At 36.8% G+C, this 19558-nt stretch overlaps 1 protein-coding gene across 1 annotated transcript in view; it reads right to left on the bottom strand.

Moving 5' to 3' along the window:
* The window catches only part of LOC150086288 (SRSF protein kinase 3-like), a 406569-nt gene that overhangs the window by 369874 nt on the left and 17137 nt on the right, over nt 1-19558 (bottom strand). Inside the window, exon 3 of the mRNA XM_090374450.1 lies at nt 6832-6944. Coding sequence (XP_090230576.1) covers nt 6832-6944 — 113 coding nt within the window. The remainder of the gene's footprint in view (nt 1-6831; nt 6945-19558) is intronic.

Here is a 19558-nt window from a genome sequence, read left to right as displayed (position 1 = left end):
CTGAAAATCTGAAATAACACAGATAACCCTCGTATAACACGGTAGTTAGGTTCCTATAAAATGTCATGTGCGGAACAGTGCTATACAGGACTAAGAAAAAGTACAAAAGTGTGGGGGGTATGTTCCAAAAGCTAACAAAAATAAACTATTTCATTAAAAAAAAAAAAACATTCTAGATTTCATGTATCTTCTACTCTCTTTAAAAAAAAAATCAGTAATGTGGGTTTGTTTGCTTTTGCTTGATAAATCTTTATGAATTTCATCATATGAAACTAGGCATTTTTGGAGCTCCCTTTTGAACTTTGAGCTCCTTTCATTCAAGAATTTGCATTCAAAAAACAAGATTCTAATTACTCAGACAACTTTTTGCCTTCCTGCTTTTTAATGTAAAATTTGGAAGTTTAGAATTTATCTGTGCTATCATCCTCTGAATTTATTTGGTTTTACCGCTGATGTGATTTCCACAAAATTTGCTTCAAAAGCCTCTTTTTCTACCAGTAATCCTTGAACGTCTTCAGTAATCATGTCATTTTTAGGAGCATAGGCAACTAAGGCCATGTTACTCTGTGTATATTGTCTATAAATTGCGTGTGTCCTGAGGTCGATTTTGTTTTGCTGGATGAAAAGCCATGGTACCCTTGCCTGAGCCCAACTAATAGCCATGTTGTGAAAAAGACCCATAAAAATTCCTCCCATCATCTATGGGTTTGAACCTGGGTCTTGCCCACCCAGTGTGGGGGAGGGGAGGGGCGATTCTATCAAACTGTGCTACCCACAAGGGCTTCAGTAGTCATATCATCTAAACCTTCACCTCCTACCAGCAAGTTCTACTCGCACCGATTCCGTTTTCGGCCTGTTCGACCATATCAAACAGGCAGAAAACCATATCGAACAGGCAGAGTCAATTCATTCAGGCATTCCTGAATGAACTGACTCTGGCCATACATTTTTCCACATGCATTTAACATTGCCGGATTTACTTCTTTCAGCAATAAAGCTATGATTCTGGTGAAGTCCACAATTGAGAAATGTAGTAGTAGTAGTGGCATGTGATGCAAGAAAGCAAGTGTATGAGCTTATGCAGTATCAGCCAAAAAAAAAAAAAAAAACACACCATTCCCTCTAAATGCCTGTCCAGTTCCTCCTTAAATTTATTCAACCTATCAACTTCCACAACGACAGATGGAAGTTTGTTCCAGCAATTAACCACCCGCTGGCTAATTTTCGCACATCTATTCTACATCTGTCCTTTCTTAATTTGAATTTATGCCCCCTTAGGTTCATAATCTGAACAAGTGGAAGGATCCCATCATAATTCAGCGTGCTCAACCCAATCAAGGCCTTATACACCTCAATCAGATCACTGTGCAGGTGCCTAGTCTCCAGCCACTGCAATTTGCAGAACTTAAGCCTCTCTTGGTAAGAGGCTTAATTCCTTCATTCCCCTCACCAATCTTGTTGCCCTTCTCTGTACATGCTCAAGCAAATCGACATCCTTCCTAAAATGAGGCCTCCAGACCTGTACGCAGTACTCAAGGCGTGGCCTGACCATTGCCTTATACAGAGGGACAATCACCTCCTTTTGCCTGATAGCAAAATTGCTATATATCACTGACAAAACCCCATGACCTGCCCTGGCAGCCTGTCTGCATTGCTCAGAAAACTTCATATCTGACTGCACAATTACTCCCAGGTTTTCATTTTCTACCACCTTAAGTGTAGTACACAGTTGGTACATTTCTCTGGGGTTACTTCTACCCATATGCAGTACTTTTGCATTTGTCAAGGTTAAACTTCAGTTCCATGTTTCCATGCCTCAATTACTTCAATAGATTCGGAATATTTTTTTTTTCCGAATTCCATTGTAACGATTTTCTGATGTAATGAGAGAAGATGGATATAATGCCTTGGTCTAATGGCTGAATGAAAGAAGTTGTATTGACCAAGTACAACTTGCTGGTAGGAACATAACTTCAACATTTGGATGACTTAAAATCTTTTGGATGGCCTGGTGTGCTATCCAATAGCAATAAAACTTTGAAATCTAGATTTTTCCACAAGTTCAATAGCACAGAACATAACACGGGAATTTCCCAACAAAATAAAATAAAAGGATTTCTCAATATTTTATTTTTATTTATTTATTATTTATTTTTTTTGACTAGCAAGTCAACAGCAGGGATTCAAAGAGAGTGGAAATGTTGAAAAATTACATCCAACAAAACAGCAAGGTTTTCCCTGGCACCAAAGCTGAAAAATACCCTGTAATGCTGTACATTAATGGGGTTATTGTTTTGTGTTAGGTGGTTTTCTTTGTGGGGTGAGGTTGGCAAATATATTATGTTTCCACTCTCCATATCCTCTTTTTTATCTTTACTAAGTTTTATTCTCTCTTCCTTTTATGATGAATCCATCTGTATTCTTCACCAACCCTTCCAGTTCCCATACTTCTCCCTACTGATTCCCTATACTTTTTCTTTTATTCCCATTCACTTGGGTTTCCTAAGTGAATGTGGGCAAGATGATTAGATTCTGGCTGCCTCCTCGTGGCAGGGATGGAATGTGAGAATGACTGGGTGTTTCCATTTCTCACCTACTAAGAGCCAAAGTGTAGTGTTTGTTCTGTTGTCACTACCCATTCACACTACAACACTACATAAAAATGGCTGGCTTTGACATTTTAGCTCCACCACAAGATGAATAACAGAGGCTAATGGGGGAGACCCTGGGGTCCACTCCTCAACACTTGAATACTTGTTATGCGAGGTTTACCGAAATTCTCTAACCGTGTTATATAAGTACTGTGTTGTGCGAGGATTGCCGCAATTTATCAATCGTGTTAGAGCGAAACCATGTTGTAGAATTGCCATGTTTACGGGGGGGGGTTGCCTGTGTATATATATATATATATATATATAAATAAGTGTTGGACAATGGAGCAGTAATGGAGGGAAAAAAAAAAAAAGGAAACAAATTCATTGTGCTAAACATGAGTAGCTTGAAACAAAACTAAGTGGTACTAACAAATGGGTACATGTAATTCACCAATATCAGGACCAGTTTTGCATGAAAAGACTAATTATCTAATTCAACAACCTGGAATTAGCAACCTCAAAAGCAGCAATGGCTTGCTCCAAAGATTTAAGGACCTGAATAGCTTAGTTTTGAAAAATGTTTATAGCAAGTCTGGATCAGCTTCCAAAGATACAGCTCCGGACTGGCTGTATTCTGTACAGTTCATTCTTAAAAAATATCTCACGAACTAGACACCTGCTGTTTAAGAAGCATCTTTTAATGGTGGAAAATTAAGTAAACAAAGAATCACCATTCTGCTATGCAGATAGTAGAACAAAATTGCACTCACTTGCAGCAGATAAATTTTCCAAGCCAAGACGTTTCAAATGGAAGCCAACCAACTTCTATGTAATTAAGAGGCCAACAGAAGTGCTTGGCTTATGATAAAAAATTTTCAGTTTTGTTTACTGAGAGTGGACATGACAGTAAATAATGATGAATGGTTTCAGAAAAAAAAAAAAGGTACATTTTGATGATTCTAGATCATCGCACATTCAGATCATACAGCACATTCTGCTAAAGACAGCAGTCATATGCAGCCACTGGACCAAGGATTATTTATAATCTCAAGAGAGCACATAAAGCCTATCTAATAAGGTACAGATATGCAACAGAAGGAGGGAACAATTTGCAGCCAAAGTGAAAATCAATATTGCATCAAGTGCAATAATCAACTTCTTCAGATAAAAAAAAATATATAAATATAAAAATTTAAATATTCTCTCCAGAGCTTTTATATTTTTATATAAAAGCTCTAGAAAGAATATCATCAAAAAACATACACTGTCCTGCCATTTTATTAGGTACACTTACCTAGTAGCTGTTGGAACATGGTTTTTGAATTCCCCTTACACACACAATTTAGAAACATTTATGTAAATGATACAGTATATTTCCCTGAATATTTTCCAGCATGCCAGAACTGATGGATGCAAATGCTTGTACAATTCTCTCCTTGAAACATTGCAAATTTGATTTTTGCATAATAAAACTTTCCATAAGCAAAATCCACCGAATCTTTTTTTTTTTTTTTTTTTTTGTTAGTTGTTGGCACGTTGGCTTCTGTGACCATATTGCACCTCCCAAGGTTTTTGCATTTTCTACTCTGATCCAAGCCCAAGGCAGGATTCTAATCTGCAACCTTTGGGTTGCCAGGCAGGCACTTTACCCACCCGGCTAGCCCAGTCATCTTCACTGAATCAAAAACTTTCTAAAGCTAATTCCACTACTCCTTTTAAGCCCATCTGCCTGAATCTGAAAGGTGGAGTTTAAGTTTGTATGAGTGAATCTTCTGTATGTGAAAGCCTTTATGAACTATACTCTTTGGAATTTCCAGTATACTGGAACAACCAGAATGAGGTTTATCAGTAACAGAATCCATGCCCTTAAACTAAACTTTTTTCAAAGGTTTTACTACTTCAGATGGAGATACTGTTTTGTTTTTTTTTTTCTTAATGATTGTTAATGAACTCTATTGCAACTATTACTCGTATGCATCATTCACGCTCACACAACAGAATAATTTATGTGCTTTTATAAGCTTAATAACATATACAAGTTGATCTGTAACCAAGTTACAAAGGAGGTTAGGCAGGCGAAGACAGATTATGAGAAATCTTTGGCAAGGGATGCAAAGAAAAACAGCAAAGAGTTCTTTACTTATGTAAACTCTAGAAGGAAGGGGATGAATCAGATTGGTCCACTTGATATTGATGGGTCAACTGTTGATGATCCTGCTCAGGTAGCTAACAAACTAAATGAATATTTTGCATCGACATTCACACATGTCGAGTTATTTAGCAAGGGGAAAGTCAGAGGTGTATTCAACTCTAGCAGTAAGCTAGAGAATCTTGTAATAACTGAGAGTAAAGTGGAGAAGTGGAGGAGAAATTGTTGAAGATAAACACAAGAAAGGCACCCGGGGTGGATGGGATCTATCCAGTTATATTAAAGGAGGCAGCAAAGGAAGTAAGCAAACCCTTAGCCATAATTATGAGAGCTTCCTTGGAGTCAGGGGAGGTAGCCACAGACTGGAGATGTGCAAATGTCACCCCAATTCACAAAGGAGGATCAAAGGCTGACACAAGTAATTATAGACCTGCGAGTTTAACTTCTGTTCCTGGAAAATTAATGGAGGCACTAGTTAAAGAAGCACTGCAGGATCATTTAGACAAGACCAGCTGTAGCTTGGACACAGCATGGTTTCGTTAAGGGGAAGTCATGCCTGACCAATTTGATTGGATACTATGATGCAGTCACAAAGGAACTGGATGCAGGGAATAACTTTGATATTATATACTTGGATCTTAGAAAGGCTTTTGATACTGTTGCACAGGGAAGACTGCTGCACAAATTGGAGCAGTGTGGCACTGGAGGCAAATTGCTGCTGTGGATAAAGGGGTGGTTGAGGGGGAGAAGACAGATTGGTAATCAATGGACACTGCTCGTCGTGGACTAATGTTATTAGTGGAGTCCCTCAGGGCTCAGTGTTGGGTCCATTATTGTTTTCTGTATTCATAAAATGATATTGATGAGGGTATATCAAGCTTAATGTCGAAGTTTGCAGACGATACAAAGGTAGGCAGGGTTGTCAAGGACACTACTGACACTATGCTGCTGCAACAGGATCTGGAAAGGTTGAGCAGATGGGCTGAGAGGGGGCAAATGAAGTTTAACATTGACAAATGTAAAGTACTACACATGGGAAACAGCAACCCCAGAGCAACGTATCAACTCTGTGGTACTACACTGACAGTGGTAGAGAATGAAAGGGACCTGGGGGTGTGGTTGTGCTGGCAGATATGAAGTTCTCTGACAGTGCAGTCGGACTGCAAGAGTAGCTCATGGTGTATTGTCAATGATATATAGGAATTTTTCTAGCAGGGATAAGGAGGTGATTATTCCCTTGTATAAGGCAATGGTCAGGCCACACCTAGAGTTCTGTATACAGGTCTGGAGGCCTCATTTCAAGAAGGATGTAGAGCTGCTGGAACGAGTACAGAGAAGGGCAACAAGATTAGTGAATGGAACAAAGGGGTGCTCTTACGAAGAAAGGCTTAAGTTTTGCAAATTACAGTGTCTGGAGACTAGACACCAGCGAGGTGATCTGATAGAGGTGTATAAGGTCTTGAATGGTTTGAGCATGCTCAATGCTGATGGGATTCTTTCTCTCACTCAGAATAATCACCTGAGAGGGCATAAATTCAAATTGAGGAAAGACAGATGTAGGATAGACGTGCGGAAATTTGCCTTTAGCCAGCGGGTGGTTGGTTGGTGGAACAGACTTCCATCCCTTGTCGTGGAAGTTGATAGCCTAAATAAGTTTAAGGCTCAGTTGGACAGGTATTTTGAACGAGCAGAGTGGTGAAGTGGTTTTTTTTTTGTTTTTTTTCCGGCTGATGCTGCATAAGCTTGCTTTCTTGCATCAAATGCCTCTACTAATGCTAATTATTATACATTGGCCTGCAGTAAAAATAAATAAAAAATCATTTTATACTGATTCCAGACTTTATGAACACCCTCTAGGATTGCATTAAATCCATTCAGAGAGTAAACACAAATTATTTTCAAGATTAATGCAAAGATGATACTCAAACAAGCTTTTCGATCTTCCACTCACTTTGTACCCAATTAAAATTCTTTATGATACCTAAAAATTTGCTAATTCAAGATAAAGATCTAATGCTTTTGAAAGCATGGTGGGGGAGTGGCAGGAAGCTACCTGAATTAAGAAAATATCTACTGTCTTTTAATTACCTTTACAGTAATCCCTAGGATCTTCCTGTTCATCGTCATCTGAGCCAAGAATTTCCTCCTCCTCTTCATCATCTTCAAAATATGGTTCTGAATTAGAAGATCTAGGTTCTGGCCTAAGAAAAATAACAAAAGGAAAGTATTAAATAATATATATTATAAAATAATGTTTATCACACACACACCCTTGAAATTGACATAAATTTTTATCAAGGGAATAGTTAATTAAAATACAAGAAGAAAAGTCTACACCCAGTTTGAAGTAGAAGCAACGGCTTTTGAGTTAAAGCATTAAACAAATTAGCAACATCATTTTTGCTTCTAGTGTTTTGCGTATAATAGTAAATTTATGAAAAGCAATCATTATGAAAAAAGCTTACTTTAAATTAGAAACGTTTTATTTATGTTTTTTTTTTTTGTTTTTTTTTTTTAATTATTACTAAGTACTGAATAATGTTACCAAAAAATTCAGAACAATCAATGTTCATTCATTAAAATTTAGCTATGAATTGAAGAGCACACAGAAACTCAATGTTGTACAGCAGGAGTACACAAATTTTATTAGTGCTACAATCAAACTGAAGTGATCAAAAGAAATATCACAGAAGATGTTCGAATTGAGTACCATGTGACAGGAGACAGGTTTCAACACAGCGTGAAAAGGATTCCTGTACATGTGTGAGTAGCACTGTATTAATTTTAATAACAGTGGAAGCTTTGTGGCTGCAATTCAACAAGTCATCTCGGTTCTTAACCTCTGTGGCATAAACAATTTGCTTCATGTGACCCCACACACAAAAATCCAACAAAAATTCAGAGCATGGTGGCCAAGCAATGAGACCTTTGCAGCCAATCCAGTGATTTCGGTAACAATCATTTAAGAATATTCCTACTTGTTACCCAAAATGTAGAGGCACTGTGTTGTAATAACAGTTGCATATGAGCAATATTGTTTACAGATACTTAAGCGTATCAACAACAGCCCTGACTTTCTTGTCAATATCCTGAAACCACATATTGGCACATACACTTAAAGGAACATCTTCAAGAAGTGTTGGCAATGTTCTGTGCAAAAACTGTAAATAATGATCATCATTTAGGAGAGCAGGGAATCATAATGAATAAAGTTATCGCCTACAATGCCTGCCCACATACTGACACTAAACTTCACTTGGAAATGGGACTACTGAATGGTGTGAGGATTTTCCGCTGACCATGTATGAAGATTGTACATGCTGAATATCCCATCTCGTGTAAATGTTGCCTCATCGATCCAAAGGATACTGACAAGAAAGTCAGGGCTGTTGTTGATACAATTAAGTATCTATAAACAATATTGCTCATATGCAAGTGAATCTCCTGCTTGCAATGCCTGAACTCTCTGCATATGATATGCATACAGTCATGTTCATGCAGTGTGCACCAAACAAAGGTTTTGGGATGACCCGTTCTTATAGCAGCTTTTCGTATGCTGGTGGAGGAATCTAACATCATAATATCCAGCACCTCTTCCTCTGCTTGTGCAGAATATGATCAGGGCCAACTTCAGCCATGATGCTTTGTAATCATTCCTTCAAATTATGGTGGAAGTTGACAAATATATGGAAATCAGGGTGTCTCCTTGTTGGAAAACAATGCTAATATTCACTGACTGCAGCTCTGGCATTTCCTTCCAATACACAAAGTGAATGTCTGCATATTCTGCTAACGTATGATCTTCTACTTGCTACACACTTAATGAAGTTACCATACCAGAGCAACAATACATTTATTGAGGCCTTACATTTTCATCCCACATTTTATAAAAAATATAGTATGAAATTTACATAACATTTTGTGCAACAATATGATCTGGATACACTTCGCTATGTTTGTAAAATGCTAGAAGCAGAAATGACATCACTAATTTGTTTAATGCTTCAACCAGGGTGCTGCAACAACATTCTTGGGGTGTCAAGTAATTTCGATTTAAGTTGCTTAAAGTTATTATTATTTTTTTTTTGAAATTTATACATTTATTTCATTATAAAAAGGTGTACGGCATCCATTGTACCTTATCTTTTTAATTTTGTGGTAATCTATAATTGATCTTTATTTATTACCTCTATATAAAGAATAAAATTATTATATAGGTATATATTAAGAGGGCGAAAACCACTATGGTTAGGTATTTCTTTGGGCCTAGGGGTGCCATGAAAAAATTACTGTGACACTAAGTGTGCCGTGAACCTCTGCTCTAACTCAAAATCTATTGCTCCTACTTCAAACTGAATGTACACTTTTCTTCTTGTATTTCAACAAACCAATTCCCTCAATAAATATTAACATTAATTTCAAGGACATCCTGTATATACATATAAAACTGAATGTTACTCTGAGCATTACAAGATGGCAGCAGGATCACTGATTATTAGCTTTTAGGCCTTTTACAAGTGTTGCAGTGTAAGTGCAAGGATGACAAAGACTAAAATATTAAGAATAAAATCAATGAATATATAATTTTTCATCACTTTTACTTAACATATTTATTAATAATCAATTATTTTAATTGGAATAAAACTGTCATAGCTTTCTCCTTTCCATTTGATCATGTACGAGGCAGGATCAATCTATATCCGCAATACTGTTCAATATACTTTTGGCATCTTCAGGTTTATTACAGGAGTGACCCACAGCTGTTAATGGTAATTAAAAAAAAAAAAAACTTTTTTCAAGTAATTAAACTATCAGTAAAACATAAAATAGTAAAATTAACACTAGGTAATACATTCTCAGTTTAGTGGAGGGGGAAAATCAAAGAAAACAGCAGAACGAAAGGTGGAAGAATATTTTATTATTTAAAAATTAAAACTTAATAAAAAAAATAACTTTTCAAAAAAAGGAGAAAATCAGCACAAAAAATAGTAAACAGGTTATTTCTCTGCTATGTGAACCAATACATTAAATCTATTCAGAAACACAATAAATAAATAAAAAATAAAAAAAATAAATAAAAAAATTTTCTTATAAGGTCTAGAAAACTGGAAAGCAAATCTTCAGCTTTCAATTTTTTCAATCCTAATATAATTCTTTTGCAACAGCTTCAAAATGATTATATTACATAATCAACTTCCACAACAACAGATGGAAGTTTGTTCCAACTATCAACCACCCACATCTATTCTTCCTCAATTTGAATTTATGCTATCTCGTGTGTAGTCTGAACAAGAGGAAGAATCCAACAGCTCTTCATCATTCCTAAAATGAGGCATCCAGACCTGTATGCAGTACTTAAGATTTGGCCTGACCAATGCCTTACACAACAGGACAATCACCTCCTTATTCCTGCTAGCAAAATCGCTGTATATCATTGACAAAACCCAATAAACTGTTCTGGCAGCCTGTCTGCATTGCTCAAGGGAACTTCATCTCCAACTGCACAATTACCCCCAGGACTTTTTCATTTTCCATTACCGAGTGTAGTACCCCACAGTTGGTACATTACTCTGAGGTTACTGCTATCCATATGCAGTACTTTGCATTTATGTAAACATTTGCAAGAAAAAGTAACAGGTCAGTTAAGCTTTAACTGCCATTTCTCAGCCCATCTGCCTAATTTTTCTAGATCCTATTGCAGTAGCATACCATCATTGCTGTTATTAACCACCCTACAAACCTTGGATATTAAGTCTGATATCCCTTCAACAATATCACAGACAAATATAGAACACAACAATGGGTGCAACGCTGAACTCTGGATGGCTCCACTAATAGCAATGGTCTGCGAATAGCAGTGTCCACTGATTACAACTCTATCTTCTTCCACTCGACCATCCCTTTATCCACAGCCAGCAACTTGCCCTTAATGTTGCACTGCTCCAATTTGTATAGCTATCTTTTATGTGAAACAGTATCAAAAGCTTTCCTGAAATCTAAGTACAGTCCATTCCGGTTATTTGGGACACATCGGGACTAGTGCATTTTGGCCCGATTAAGCGGCTGCCCCAATTATCCAAAGTTTCACGTAAATAGTTAAAAATACAATTTACCCCCCCCCTTTACAATTGGTTCACTGTACAATCAAATCAGGTTACGACGAACTCAATATAGTAAAGTACTGTTCACTATACGATGTGCAGTAAGCACCGGTTATTGTGATCACGTTTGTGAATTGAATTTTAATTCTATTAAACAGCGATTCTAATTAGTGAAAATAGGAGGAATATTATCCACAGGCTATAAAAGCAAAGATATATTAAGCACAAATTTACCCTTTATTACTTTACCAATTAAAAAATTAAATGATACATGATAATCAGAATAATTAATACATACTGTAATATGTACATATGAACTAATTGACATTTGTGGGTGGGGGTTAAAATTTAAAACAGTAAAAATATAAGCAATCAATAACAAAGAATACGGCACACACAAATTGCAAATAACACAATACGCGCAAGTGAGAACGGAGTAACGAGTTACAAAGCTTTACAAATAAGAATGAGGAGAAGATCTGAAAATTAATTTTTTTATATGATTGAAGATTTCATGGAAGTGTAAACACATTTCACCATAATAACCCACAGAATTCCAGCTGTCGGTATTATCGCAAATTTAGTAAGATCGAGTTTACTGTCCATTTATGATAGATTTCACTAACAGAAAAACCCAATAAACAGGTGACTGCTAATTGTTTTTATTGTTTTATGGTTGTGACCTCCAGAATTTCGACCAAACCACGTGGTACTGTTGGAGACAATCTTAGGGTAATCTCCAGTGCTGCAGTCTCCTGCCCCGATTAAACGGCATGCTGCCCCAATTAAGCGAAGTAAACCCTGGCTATTTTCTTGATTGGTTTCTGTTTTTTAAGATTTGCACCAAATAAACGGCTGCCCCCGATTAACCGGTGGCCCTAATAACCGGAATCCACTGTATATGATATCAAATGTTTTTTTTTTTTTTTTTTTTCATCCAGTTCCTTTGTGACCACATTGCAGTATCCAATCAAATTGGTGAGACAAGACCTCCCTTTAACAAACCCATGCTGTGTCTGAATTATAATTGCAGCCTTATATAGATGATCCTGCATTACTTCTTTTACCAGTGACTCCATTATTTTCCCTGGAACAGAATGCTAAACTAACAAGTCTAATTACTCGCGTCACCCTTTGATTCCCCTTTGAATTGGGGGATCAATTGCACATCTCCAGTCCACGGGGACTTCCTCTGAATACAAAGATGTGTTCATAATTATGGCTAAGGATTTGCTTACTTCCTTCACTGCCTCTCTTACTATAATTGGATAGATGCATCTGCCCCAGGTGCTTTCTTATGTTTAACTTCAACGATTTCTCTTCCACTTTCATCTCAGTTATTACAAAATCGTTTAACTCTCTGTTAGAGTTTGATAAACTTCTGGCATCCCATTCCCTACAGAATTCCTCATGTGTGAATGTATTTGCAAAATACACATTCAGTTTGTCAGCAACCTGAGCAGGATCATCAACAGTCGAACCATCAATATCAAGTGGACTAATTTGATTCATCCCCTTCCTTCTAGTGTTTACATAGTAAAGAAGTCTGTTGTTTTCCTTTGAAGCCTTCAAAGATTTTTTGTAATCTGATTTCGCTTGGCTAACCACCTTTGTGTCTTGATATTGATTACAGACTAGTTTATATTCAGAGTTATACCAATCTATATACATACAGATGTAATTTGTTGATAACATATTATAATCTTCAAAATGTACTGCACATTCATTCTCCTTTGGCTCCCCTACACAAGAAAAAAAATTATATGTATATAGATATATGTGCAAGGGTTAAAGACCTATTATATTACGAAAAATTTTTTCATTGGGATTTTAAAGTTGCTCATTACAAATATGCTGTATTTAAGGACTAATTACTAATTTTGGAGAGAAGATTCAGATCTATGGAATGTAACTTATTTTTTCAAAGAAATCCTTAGTTTAAATCATTAGCTTTGTATTAAACTTAGGTAAAAGATTAATACAAAGTTTTGTATTAAATCAGCAACTCGCCGACTTACGTAAGGGTTGCGTTCCGCGGAACTCTACATAAGTTGAAATTTCCCCCATGCTTGTGCAGCACTCGCAACTGTGCTTGCTGAATTAATTGAATGAAAAAAGAAATTTCTGACGAACATGAATAGGATTATTTATTGTATTTATTCAATTTTTTATCTCGTGTACAGGAAATATTACAAAAGCACGCAATTAAAAAAATTTCAAAATTATAAAATTACAAAAAAGAAAGAAGACATATCAGTAAGTTTTACCTCTAGAGCATCATTGCCAGAATTAATGTCTTCAGCTGATAAGTAACACTGCTGCAAAGGTTGAAGAGATTTAGAATGGGTCGGCCGCTCAACCTTACAAAAGAACATATTGACGGATGACTGGACGGTGGCTTTTTTCTTTTCATCATAGATTTCTTTGTAGCAAGCAAACATATCATTCACCCCTCTGTTAACTTTTAAGAATCTTTCACTGTCAGGATCCATCTTCTCAAACCTCGCCATTGCCAATGCAATTTCACAAAATGCCATTGCCATCTCTCTGGTGATGAAGCGTCTCAAGCTCCTCATTTGGTTCAGCTTGAGCTTTAGCATTTTCTTCTTTCACTATCACTGCCTACAAATCAATAAGTTTTTTGTTAGATAATTCCTTTTCTTCCTCTATTGACTCCTCCACATCTTTGGCATCAACCTCCAACCCAAGTAGCTCTGGAACCTTTACAATCTTATCTGTAACCTTTACAATCTTATCTGTAACCTTTTCATATGATTCGTCTTTTTCAAATCCTTCTAAGCCTTTTACTGCCATGGGCATATTTTTTTCCATTTGCCATTTAAACAACTTTTAGTAATTTCCACCCAGGCCTTATTAATGTTTGAGATGGCATGGTAAATATTACAAGATTTCCAAAAGTCTCTTAACATAAAATTTTTCTCATTGTCTACTGCAGACAATGCCTGAACAAATGTTGTGCATAAATAGTATGCTTTTAAATTCGAAATAATACCCTGAAATATGACTCTCACATTCAAATTGAAATCATCTAGATGCGTAGGATGTCCAAAAGCATTATCTAATAGAAGCAAAACCTTGAAAGGAACGTCATTGTCTTTACAATATTTTTCAACCTTGGGAGTGAAGCAGCATTTAAACCAATCCTCAAAGAGAGATATTGTTATCCATACTCTCTGGTTCAATTGGAAATGCATGGGTAGAGGGATTTTATTGATGTCCATAAATGCATGGGGATTTCCAGAATGGTACACAAGCAGTGGTTTTAATCTGTAATCTCTCGCTGCATTAGCCCCAAGCAAGAGCATGGCCCTATCTTTTGAAACATGGAATTGTATTTTCCTCTTTGCAATGTATGTTCGATCCAGCATTTTTTTCCAATACAGAGCAGTCTCATCAACGTTAAAAATTTGCTGTGTTGAATAGCCGTTTTCATCAATAATTTTTTCCAAAACATCACAAAATTTTGCTGCAGCTGCAGAATCGGCACTGGCGACTTCACTGCATACTTTAACCTTGTGTAAACCAGCACGATGCTTGAACCTATTAAACCACCCGTTGCTAGCCACAAACTTGGGTTGAGGTTCACAGTACTTATCCTTAATATCTTCATAAATACTTGTTGCTTTTGCCTGAATAGTCATTAGACTCAGGGGCACTCGCTTCTGAATCTGATTTTTTCAACCATATTAACGGCTGTTCCATCTTCAATATAGCAATCAATTCAATACATCTTCAATGAATGCTGTTTTGTGATCACTGTCCTTTAAAATAGTATTCACTGTTGAAGCAGTGAGACCTAATTCCCTTACAATAGATGGCAAACTTCGTCAAGCTTTGTACATCTTAAATCACTTTCATCTTCATTTCTAAATCAATTTTTTTTTTCCTGGCACTGGCACTACCATCACCACTTTCCGTTGGTCCCTTTACCATTGTAATATGTAAAGGGGAATGAAGAGAAGTTTCTGAAAATTTGTTTTTTATATGATTGAAGATTTCAGTGAAGGGGAACAACATTTCACCATAATAACGTAAAAGCCCACACAATTGCAGTTATCGGTATTATCACAAATGCAATAAGATCAAGTTTACTACCCATTTATAATTAGAGGCACTAACAGAAAAGCCCAATAAACCGTAATGTGAAAATTGTTTTTTTTTTGGCGTAACCTCCAGAAACGTGCTTTAGAAAAATATCGCAAAGGCATTCAAAACTGATTCTTATAAAGGGAATATATGATAATGATGAAAGGGTAGTGCAATTTCCATTATAAATATGACCTTTTAGAGATATAAATAGCTTAGTAAAAAAGATAAATTTTCAACTTCCAAGGATTTGGAACGAATTAAAAAAAAAAAAAAAAAAAAGTGTTATTGGGTTCACATTATGATATTTTCCCAATACCATTTATCCCTACAGATGCAAAATACGTTTCCATATTTTTTTCAGTTTGTACCGGCTGGCAAAAACTTACATAAAGTCGAATTTGAGTAAGTCGAGTATTACACAAAGTCATTCCTGTACTTTGATTTAATCATTAGTTAAAATTCTTAACTCTGTATTAACCATACAGTGAAGAAAAGCCACATACTTTTACTGCTGTACTAGCCAAAACAAGATAAAATTAATAATAATATAAATATAACTAAATAATAAAAAAGAAAAAAAAAAGAAAAGAATCTGTGTTAGCAGGATCGTTACTCTCTCATGAACATAACTATTCAGCTAACTTGAATTTTCCCAAGCTGCCAGCCTCAACTAACAGAGGTGACATTTCAGTAACTAAAAACTAACTGGATAAAAGCAATGTTTCTATTATCCAATCTAAATCTCTTTTCCTATAATTTCAATTTATGGCCTCTAGTTTTGGAATCATAATTGTGAAAATTTTTGCCTTCATTCATTTTATCATCCCATTTCAGCCTTATACACCTCAATCATGTTCTCTCTAAGATGCCTCAGTGAAAAGTCTGCAGCCCATGCCTTCGAAATATTTGCTCATATGGTGCCCTTTGCAGATCTTATCAGGCAGTCTACCTCTTTTTTGGACCCTTTTAAGTAGGTCTATTGTTTTTTTTTTTACAGTCTTCATATTTGGGCATAGTGTTCCAAGTGCAGTCGTACAACTGCCTTATACAGTGGGATTATGACCTATCTATCACTACAAGATAATGTACAATAAATCATTGCTAGGACACCATGTGTCTTCCTCACTATCTGTCTACACTGCTCAGAGAACTTAGTATCCAACTGTATCAATAACTCCCAATCACTTTCTTTCTCTACTGTTTTTAATTCAACCCCACCAAGCATATAAGTTAATCTGAAACTGCTACTACAAGCATAAGATCTTGCATAAAGAATAAAAAAAATGGTAAACTGCAGCCATATCAATCCACTGCAGGATGGAAGCCTGCAATGGTTTTAATCTGTAATCTCTTGCTGCATTAGCCCCAAGCAAGAATGTGGCCCTATCTTTTGAAACCTGGAATTGTATTTTCCTCTTTGAAATGATTCATGTTGAGGGAAATGGAACATAATCTGCCACACTGGCCCAGAGCAGGTTGGCAGACCGACAGCAGTCAGGGGCTTGAATCCCAGTATACTCAAAGAGAGTGTGCTACTGCACTCTCTCTCCTGACCACTTGGCTACAGACATTGCATACTGCTGCATAAAAACATGGCTGCCACCTAAACATCCTTGATTGCAAAATATCCCAGTCATTCTTTAAAAGTGCTGCTTGACTAATCATTAACACTCAAATAATTTTTAATCTGCAAATTCTGACATAATGCACTCTACCTCACTGTCACTATTGTGATCCAAGAAACAGTGGTCCAAGAAATTGGTTTAACGTTTGGTGGACCAAACGTTAAACCAATATGAGGAGTAACCTTTAAAAACAATCCTTTGCCTCCTGATCACAGCCTCTCTGCAATCAAATCTTCCCTAAGTTCATAACACGTTCTAATTTATACATTGTACGTACATTTAAAGTATAATCCATTTAGTCCCAGTGCAAGTTAAAAGATAGAAGGGATTCTCCTCAGAAAATATAGCAGTTTTCTCAGACGTATGACATTTCAAATAATACTCAAATAGCACTCAAATATCTATAGAATATAATTTTCAGAAAATATATAAAGGATAGTTGCTGAAAAGAATCAAAGAAAAGCTAGCAAATTTGGGACTAACATGGGTTGTATGTGGTCACCAGAGAAACAGCTAGTGGTGGTATATGGTCTAAAAACAGGGTAATCACAACACAAACAGGTACCATGGCACTCTCGGCAGATCTCGGCAGTGAATTTGGGGAGTACAATGTGTACAGAAAGGACACACAGGATAGGAAGGGAGGAGGAGTTATGCTATTAGTTAAGATACACATAAAATCCAAGGAAGTGAAGCCAGTCGACATCGCTGGACAGTGCAGTGTTGAGACAGTTTGGTGTGACATAAGCATTGGGAAATAAAAATTGAGAGTAGGAGTGTGCTATAGGCCTAATGACTCTGATGAGTATAATAAGAAACTGTACAGGGAAATAGAGTGGGCTAGTAAATCAGAGTCTTATAATGGGGGATTTTAATTTCCCAGATATTGACTGGAATTTGTGGGTTGGTCACTCGCACACTAGCAAGGCTTTTGTGGAGTGGATTTATTGGATGATTGTTTTCTACATCAGCATGTTCGGGAGGTAACTAGAGGGAGTAATACTCTTGATCTGATTATCAGTAGTGATTCTTCATGCATTAAGAATCTGAAGATAAAGGAACCACTAGGTGGCAGTGATCACAGTGTGCTGAAGTGGGATTTACTCAAAGAGGTAACTACCATCAGGGGTAAAAGGAAGGATTTTTGCTTTCGTAAAGGCAACTACTATGGTCTGAGACAGTATTTAAATTCTATACTGTGGGACCAACTGATGATGTTACCAACAGCAAATTCAAAATGGGAAGCATTCAAAGAACTTATCTTGGAAGCTACTAGGCTTTACACACCAACTAAGAAATATTGTTCAAGGTTTTTAAGCCTAAATGGATGTCAGATGAACTAATGAGACATATGGCAGAGAAGAAAAATGCATAGGATATATACAAATTAATTGGTGACATGGAAGCCTATGATAGATATAAGCTGGTCTGTAACCAAGTCACAAAGGAGATTAGGCAGGCAAAGGCAGATTATGAGAAATCCTTGGCAAAGGATACAAAGATAAACAGAAAAGAGTTCTTTACCTATGTAAACTCTAGAAGGAAAGGGATGAATCAGATTTGTCCACTTGATATTGATGGTTCAACAGTTGAGGATCCTGCTCAGGTGGCTAACAAACTAAACGACTATTTTGCATCTACATTCACACATGAGGAGTTATTCAGGAAAGGGAATGCCAGAGGTGAAGTAAACTCTGGCAGTGAGCCAGATGATTTTGTAATAACTGAGAGGAAAGTGGAGGAGAAACTGTTGAGGATAAACATAAAAACGGCACCTAGGGTGGATGGGATCTATCCAGTTATATTAAAGCAAAGGAAGTAAGCAAACCCTTAGCCATAATTATGAGAGCTTCTTTGGACTCAGGGGAGGTACCCATAGACTGGAGATGTGTAAATATGACTCCAATTCACAAAGGAGGATCAAAGGCTGACACAAGTAATTATAGACCTGTGAGTTTAATTTCTGTTCCAGGAAAATTAATGGAGGCATGGTTAAAGCAGCACTGCAGGATCATTTAGACAAGACTTCAGTTATAGCTTGGACACAGCATGGTTTTGTTAAGGGAAAGTCTTGCTTGACCAATTTGATTGGATACTATGATGCAGTCACAAAACTGGATGCAGGGAATAATTTTGATATTATATATTTGGATCTTAGAAAGACTTTTGATACTGCTGCACATGGAAGACTGCTGCACAAATTGGAGCAGTGTGGCATTGGAGGCAAATTGCTGCTGTGGATAAAGGGATGGTTGAGGGGGGAGAAGACAGAGAGTGGTAATCAATGGACACTGCTGATCGTGGACTAATGTTATTAGTGGTGTCCTCAGGGTTCAGTGTTGGTTCCATTGTTTTCTGTATTTATAAATGATATTGATGATTGTATATCAAGCTTGATGTCCAAGTTTGCAGACAATACAAAGGTTGGCAGGGTTGTTAATGACACTAATGACAGTACTCTGCTGCAACAGGATCTAGAAAAGTTGAGCAGATGGGCTGAGAAGTGGCAAGTGAAGTTTAACATTGAAAAATGCAAAGTACTCCATATGGGTAGCAATAACCGAAGAGAAACGTACCAACTGTGTGGTACTACAGTTGGTACGTTGCTACACTCAGGAGCTGAATGAAAAGGACCTTTGGGTAATTGTGCAGGCAGATATGAAGTTTTCTGAGCAGTGCAGACAGGCTGCAAAGGTAGCTCATGGTGTCTTATCAATGATATACAGGAATTTTTCTAGCAGGGAAAAGGTGATTATTCACTTTTATAAGGAAATGGTCAGGCCACACCTTGAGTACTGTATACAGGTCTGAAGGCCGCATTTCAAGAAGGATGTAGAGCTGCTGGAACGAGTACAGAGAAGGGCAACAAGATTAGTGAATGGAACAAAGGGTTGCTCTTACAAAGAAAGGCTTCAGTTTTGCAGATTAGTGTCTGGAGACTAGGCACCTGTGAGGTGATCTGATTGAGGTGTATAAAGC

Source organism: Mastigoproctus giganteus, chromosome 5 (assembly GCF_048544385.1).
Source record: "Mastigoproctus giganteus isolate SK-2022 chromosome 5, ASM4854438v1, whole genome shotgun sequence".
In the NCBI taxonomy this organism is placed as follows: Eukaryota; Metazoa; Arthropoda; class Arachnida; order Uropygi; family Thelyphonidae; genus Mastigoproctus; species Mastigoproctus giganteus.
Note: the sequence above shows the minus strand (reverse complement) of the source record. Positions and strands in the feature narration are given on the sequence as shown.